The 7620-nt window shown below is 35.2% G+C and overlaps 2 protein-coding genes across 3 annotated transcripts; both read right to left on the reverse strand.

Moving 5' to 3' along the window:
• Positions 1 to 4: 4 nt before the first annotated feature.
• Positions 5 to 2162, reverse strand: LOC123894447 (metacaspase-5-like). Its single transcript, XM_045944455.1, has 2 exons — positions 1643 to 2162; positions 5 to 1077 (listed from the first exon to the last, which is right to left on the reverse strand). Exons 1-2 carry the CDS (start codon positions 1986 to 1988, stop codon positions 185 to 187), a joined length of 1239 nt encoding a protein of 412 aa, XP_045800411.1. The 5' UTR covers positions 1989 to 2162; the 3' UTR covers positions 5 to 184.
• Positions 2163 to 3652: 1490 nt separating this feature from the next.
• Positions 3653 to 6656, reverse strand: LOC123894449. Of its 2 annotated transcripts, none has more exons than XM_045944458.1 (5): positions 6481 to 6656; positions 4799 to 4921; positions 4450 to 4520; positions 4243 to 4329; positions 3653 to 4154 (listed from the first exon to the last, which is right to left on the reverse strand). In XM_045944458.1, exons 2-5 carry the CDS (start codon positions 4914 to 4916, stop codon positions 3885 to 3887), a joined length of 546 nt encoding a protein of 181 aa, XP_045800414.1. In that variant the 5' UTR covers positions 4917 to 4921; positions 6481 to 6656; the 3' UTR covers positions 3653 to 3884. The 2 variants fall into 2 exon arrangements, with proteins under 2 accessions (XP_045800414.1, XP_045800413.1); XM_045944457.1 differs by having other exon boundaries at positions 4799 to 4918; positions 6481 to 6655.
• Positions 6657 to 7620: the final 964 nt, after the last annotated feature.

Below are 7620 nucleotides of genomic sequence, written 5' to 3' on the forward strand. Positions count from 1 at the left end.
TTGATTGTCCAAACACACAATAACAGATGACTATACCATGCTGAAACAAACGAGTTAAACACACAGATCGTAATTGTTCAACTGCATCACCATTGCCAAATTGTTCAAAAAATAAATAGGAAAAAAAAAATGAAAATTTTGCAGCAGCAGGATGAAAACACTTTGTTCTCTATGTGAGAACAAATCAGCACACGAAAGGTTCATCAACATGGTGATCACTGCAATAGAGTCCAGGCTTTTGAGTGAAACCATCCTTCTGTAGCTTCTGCCTAGCCTTGTGAACAAGCTCTGAATATGTAATTGCACCATCAGACTCATCAATTATAGTCTGTATGGCATTGCTGAAAGCTCCATAAGCACCAGCTGGATTTCCTGAAGGACAAGCATCCGCTGAAGTCTGGTCTGTCTGGCAGCCGCTCATTAGAATCCCACCACTTGGAAGACCACGCCTTGATGATCCAGCATACGCTTCATGCTTACTTCCGACTTTTGTCTCCATGGCAGGTTTTGCATATCCCTCATCATTACCATCCAGCTTTTGCTTGAGAAACTCTTGAGCAAGACAACCCACCATTCCAAGTATACCACCTTGTTCACCTTCACCACCTCCATGTTGAAGTTTATTAAAGATAACGTTCATAAACTTCTTCACTTTTGGGCTAGAATCTTCCCCAAAAACATCGAAAAGTGTGGGTCTCAGTTGACCAACGTTTATATCTTCTTTCCCAGTTTTCTGCTTAAGTATATCAATGAGGGTTGAAAGTGGTAGAGACCTATTCTTAACCCCATGTGGGAGTTCAATATCCCTATCTTCATTTTCATCTTCATCCCTGCGTGTATGACTGCGCAATCCTGAAGGGACATGAAATCCCCTTGACTCAATAGCATCTTCCACTTTCCTGTGCAGAAAACCTGACAATCCAAAACCGGATCCAGAATGTTCCTCTTCTCCCTTTGTGCTCTCTCCAATTTGCTCCTTAACTTCTTCAATCAAGCCACCACTATGGCATGAATCGGATACAATTGTCAACTTGCATCCTTTAGGAACCCCATCCACAAATTCCTTGAAATCATCATCTGTGTACACACAAAATTCATCATGTCAATGCAACATTGTTTTACCTAAAGAAAATACACAATACTACTACTCACTAATAACATCAGAATTACACTAAAACAAATGAGACTAAAACTAAAAACAATCATGAATCAAAAGCGATCAATACAATTTTACTGATCAAAGCGAGATCTATGAACTATTTTCATTTCTTTCTGTTTTTGGTTTATCATAAGTAAATCATACTCGCGATACCGTCGGCTACATGGGAGTCAAACACTCTAACCCTTATGCTAGACCCAACATCCATTTATCAAATGTAACACAAAAAACTGACCAAGATATATCAAATTAAAGTAAACGTTAGGATTCCGTATCTGGTGATTCCTTATCATCAAATAAAACCAAACCAAACATATATGAAATATTTTATCAACTCTTAAAAACACTTTGTCAAAGAAGAAAACTATAAACTCTTCAAACTCCTTCTAGATGAATCTCTAGAAATCATTAACACAAAAGATCCAAAAGCACAACAAAAACACAGAGAGAAAAAGATTAAAGGAGATATATTTTGGTACTCACCAGTGATGAGATTCATATCAGAAGGAACGATACATTCATCATAACCAGTATCATCATCTTCTCCAGTTTCAGCAGGAAGACGTGTCCCATGTCCACTGTAATGAACGAACAAAACATCTCCTTCCTCAGCCGATCCAACCAAATTCGACAGCGCACTTCGTATGTTCTTTCCTGTCGGTTCCGTGTACGATGAATCTGTGTCGATCAAAACGGTTATATCATTTTCAGAAAAACCGTATCGTTCGATCAAGCATTTGTGCATCCTCCAAACATCGTTTACACATCCTCTTAACTCTGCTTTTGTTCCAGGATAATTGATCCCAATCAACACAGCTTTTTTCGCCATTTTTGGATCTTAGAACAAGAAAAAAAAAAGTGGTATTTACTTGACTCTGTTTTTTAGCTTTCTTTTTTAGCTTTCAATTGATTGATTGATTGATTGAAACAGAGCATTATATTATCATGTTGTGAATATATTATTATTATTATTATTATTTTATTTTTTTTCGGTTTTTTAATTGAAATAAATGTAATAAAACTTCTATTTTCGTTTGCAATAATGAGTTGTTTTTTCTTTTTTTTTCTTCTATATCCGTTTCTTTGACAATTTATTTATTGTATTCATTCATTATCTGGGTTTTGATTGGTGATGGTTTGCTGACTTGGTTGGATTGGAATTTGGAGGATGATGCGCACGTTACACATTTGACACTAGCAATTTTGTGATTTATTTCTATTTTTTATAGGATTATTTTTCTTTTCTTTAACAATGAAATGTCATGAAGATGATATTCCTTTGCACTCTATTTTATAAAAAACAAAATTTTTCAAAGATTTGTTCAACGGAAGATCGTTCATTTGATACGAGTCCCACATCGGTTGAGAGATGATCTGACTAAGTGTTTATATACTAGAGGCAATTCTCACCTTACAATCAGGTTTTGTAGGGTTGAGTTAGACCAAAAATTCAATTTTAAGATGGTATCAGAGCCTCTCCAAGATCTAATGGGTCACCTGTTATCATGTTTCCGCTATCGGACCACCCACCGTTTATATCCACGCACCAAGCCCAATAGTGTTGGGCGTGAGAGGGTGTGTTAAGAATCTCACATCGGTTGAGAGATGGTCTGACTAAGTGTTTATATACTAGAAGCAATCCTCACCTTACAAGCCGTTTTGTAGGGTTGAGTTAGGCCAAAAATTTAATTTTAAGAGATACATGTTCCGTACTAAATATGATTTGTGCTTACAAGGGGAAGACATCCTCATTTTACAAGTCCATTTTATGATGTTGAATTAGGTTCAATCAAAATTCTATGATTGTGGAGACATTATTAAAATTTTCAAACTATGCAAACTGAATGTGTAATTAAAAAAATATATTATATGGCTAACCTTATCCACCAATGCTGGCCTTGATGCCAACGACAAACTTGCCTCTCCATCTCCAAACCAACCAACATATCAACTCCATACAACAGTTTTTATAACAAAGTCCTAAGAAAAAGGTAACCCTAGTAAGTAGGCCAAGCTCATTTTGGCGGTCTAGTGCCAATAACGATCATCTAGCACATGTTCCGCAATGGCAACTATTTGACAACACTTTATCATAAATATCATATCGAAGAGTAATAGCGATCTGTTCAAATTCTATTATGCTATAGCGTCGTCATTTCACAACATAATTAGAAATCAAATTAAGTAACAAACTTGCTAGAATTTTTAGTAGTGAATGGTATGCCACTGTGTCCAAAACATGTATGTAAGAGAGCTGTAATCATATGGCCACATTGGAAATGCAAATAGATTGAGGTTCAAGTGTGTTTGTCAATGAACCTCAATCTTTTTGCATAATTTTGCCAAAGGGACTAAAGGAATTTGTTACAAGCCAAAATATCAATATCAACAAAAGCGGAAAACTTTGCCTTCATTTGTACAAACTGTTCCAGAAACTATACATAAATTATTTCAAAAAAGCATATATCATAGTCCCTGAGATATTTACTAATATGCGTAAAAAAAAGATATTTACTAATATGTAACTATACTAATTTAATTACGTGGATACAATAATCTTTTATAATAGTTGGCAAAAACCGAACATTTATAGATTTTGCGCAACAGATGCTAGAAAATGGATCATTTAGGATTATGATCAATACATATTTTGAATACCATAAAGAAGTTGAATACCATAAGGATAATGCCAATACATATTTTGACAAATGACTCATCTCATTTTCTAAAACATTTCATGCTTTTTACCACCACCCCTTTTATCATGTTTCCAGTTGCCTCCTTGTCTTTTCCCGGTATTCGACATGTTTTTTCCAGTATCATTACCTCTTGTGGGTGTTGATTTCAACAAATGCTTCACATCAAGTATGCCATTTCTAAATCGGCCTTCGCTTAATTTCAAACCCCTGTCCTCAGGTTTATGTTTTCCAACTGGTTTTTTACTGCTGCTACTGCTACCGCCAATCTTTCCCCCAAATCGTCCTAGAATCATACGCTAAAAGCCAACAGCGATACATATATAAGAAATGATAAGGCAAGTGTTATACAAACAAATAAAGATGGGAATGATCGTAATAAGTTACCTCTTGGAGCATTTTTTCCTCTCTCTGCTTTTGTTTCTTCATCATTGGCCGTGCCACACTTAAAGGTAATCTCTGATTCTTGAGGGGCTGCATATGAGCAAATAAAACTCGGTGAATTCTGTGCACTGAGCATCTTGGTAATACGAATAATATTTGCAAATAGAGCAAGATATAGAAAATAGACCATCAACAAATAGACCACCCCACCTTCCCACCAAGGGAAACAACCTTCCTATCTTCAATCTTTTTGCGTTCTTTCCATGTCATATGTGAGTTGCCTACGACATATTGCAATAAGTAGCCATTATTATTAAGAAAAAAGGTAACAAACCAGATCAATTAAGGGAACATATATTTTCTTATCATTCAAGCATCAATTCAAATCCTTTTCATATCATTTAAACAGATTACAAGCAAAATAATAATGCAATGCATTTTTTATAAAACAACATCATTGATCATATATTCCAAGTACAACAAAAACAGAAAGCAGATTCAATTAGAAGATTAGAAGATAGACTACATTCAAGGGAAAATAAATAAAAAAAGAACATACTGAAGTTTTCAACGTCTTTCATAATCTTCCTTATGTCCATTTCGTCTTCCTGTTTATTGGTATGTTCTCTTCGAGGTCCATGTTTCTCATCGTGTTTCTTCTTGTACATCTTTCCCATTGCTGCTAGAAAAATTGAAAGAGACAACTTAAGGGAAAAAAGCCACAAACTAAAACAAAATCAGAACAGCAAATAATTCACATGGAAGATTTAATATTAATAGCTTGAGCCTCTTCATAGAAGCACTACAACAAAATCAATAATCATCCGGACTAAATATGAATAAGCAAATAAAGATGAGGATGGAGATAAAGATACTAATATATAGATCCATGTGATAGATAAAACGCCACTAAACTACTAGATAAAAGGAAACCATCGTCTCCGCTGAAGAAGATGAAGACATTCATGTTGATTCTGCCAATCCACATTTGTTAACAATTTAGTCGGTGTTTGGGAAACATTACTTTCATGAAAATAATCACTTTTTCTCTTTCGAAATCTCACTGAGGAGATTATCCACGAAACAAAAAGAAGCAATGAAGTGCTACCTATTTTGACATGGATTAGCATAACTGCATGTCAACACAATATGTGAATAGCTTGTTTCAGTTTTTTCCCTCTCCTTTTTACAATAGCTTAGGGGTTAATGCAAATCAGTATAATCAACAAATAAACTCAATATAGACAGATAGAACTTCTAAAAGTTATTATACTAGTAATTTTGATGAAACTCAAATACAGCTTCTTATAGTTAGATACAGAAGGCATGATGAAACTCATGCAAACATCGAGTTATATATACAATACAACATCAAACAACAAATAAAATACTAAATAAACAAAAACAAAATGTCATGTCATAAGAAAAACATGTATAATAGATCCTTCGCGATATAGGGAGCTTGCTTTCACCTAAACTCGATGTTCAACATTTGATGATTCATCAAAACATGAAATAGGCTGGTTCAATACAAGGTACTCCAACCCATTCATCGATTAAAACAAAAAGGATCTCTCTTTTCATTCACAATATCAGAAGCACAGGCCTCCTTTCTCTATTCTTATTTCTCCTAATTTATATCTCTAACCACATCTATATAGCAGCTACAACGTTATAGCAAAACAGAATATGAAACGAACCAATCGCTATTGTTCTAAAATTGGAGGCCATGTCCTAAAATTTTAAAAAGATAGAATTAGAACCACTGTTCTTGATCAATTCCACAGTATTGAAACTGAACCGATAAATAAAATTAAAGATAATTAGCCATTAAAATTAGCAAAATTAAAATCTTATGGAATAATATATAATTGAGCTCATACACCATTTAATAATAATATAGTGATCATAATAATTTTTAACTTCATTCAAACTCTATGAAAATCATCCACTCCAATGAAGAAAATCAATCAATTTTTAAACCTCGCCCTCAAAAAAATTGGATTATATAAACTTACAATTAGATTAAAAACAAACTAAACAAAACCTAGATTGTGTCTTATCTCAGGGTTTTTATGTCCCTTATATAAACCCCAAACCCTAAGGGAATATGAAAATTCAAGAGCTTCACATGAAATTAGGAAGAAGAAAAAAACAAGAAAAGGAAAAGTGAGAAAACAACAAGCAGAAAGAAAGAGCAATTTGATTGTAAAAGTTGTAAAATAAACAGGTAATTTTCACCTCTAAGTAGGGGCAAATTGATTTTGAAATAGCACAGAAACGAAGAGGAGAAAGTCGCCGAAGGACAGGTTGTGGGATGCAGAGGCGCGGTGGCGGTGCTTCGGAACAGAAGAGAGTGTTAGGCGGCCTACTGTAGAAATCTTTTGGTAATTCACCAAAAATAAAAAAAAATCTTTTGGTGATTTTTTTCTACCTGTACCCCCATTTTTTTCCTTTATTTCCGTAATACCCCTGTTTCAAAAAAAAAAACTCGTAATACCCCTGTTTGGGGACAAAAACTGCAGCTGCGCAGTGCCTGCACATGGCGGAATTAAGACTCAAGCCATGTCAGTGAGGATGGCGGAAACGGCAGTTGCGCCATGTCTGCGTGATGGCGGAAAAGAAGGCGACGCCATTGACTGGCCTCGTGTTCAGTGCCTACGTCAGCAGGTTTTTGTTTTTGTTTTTTTTTTTTACGTTTTTCTGGCCAAAAGATGGCCTTTTTTAATTTATTTTTTTTAAATAATTATAATTAATAAAACTAAACATTATTAATAAAAAAATTAAAATAAATATATACATTGCTAAATATATTTTATTAAAATAGTATTAATAATACACACTAAAATTACATATGTCCACCGGTGCCACAAGGGGGACGATTACGAGGACGAAGTCCAAGTCCAAATAATTCTTCATCATCGGTGTCCTGGTCTGAATTATTCTCTTGCACTCCAAGAAAATTTCTAGCTGATGTTACTGGAGAGGGGGGGTTCAACCGGAGCTGATGCAGAACCTTGACCTTGAGCCCACGTTGAGTTTAAATAGTCGCCCGATATATGGATCACAGCTTTGGTCCAAGCAACCTACTATAGGCTGGGGAAACTTTTTGCAAAACGAGGAAAACAGTCAGCGGTTGTGTTAGCTTCTGGTCAGCAGTATACTGAAGCGTGCCAGGAAAGGATTTTAGATGCAGTCGGTAAGTCAAACTCATGTGTCGTCACTGAGTTTGATCGGCGAAATTATACTTTCTCAGTGGAGGAAACTGAGGATTCCCATGAAGGCCGACCAATGGATCATTTCCCGGTACACTTGAAAGAAAAGTTGTGCGACTGTGGAAAGTTTCAGGCTTTACATTTGCCTTGTTTGCATGTTATTGAT

Source organism: Trifolium pratense, linkage group LG7 (assembly GCF_020283565.1).
Source record: "Trifolium pratense cultivar HEN17-A07 linkage group LG7, ARS_RC_1.1, whole genome shotgun sequence".
NCBI lineage: Eukaryota > Viridiplantae > Streptophyta > Magnoliopsida > Fabales > Fabaceae > Trifolium > Trifolium pratense.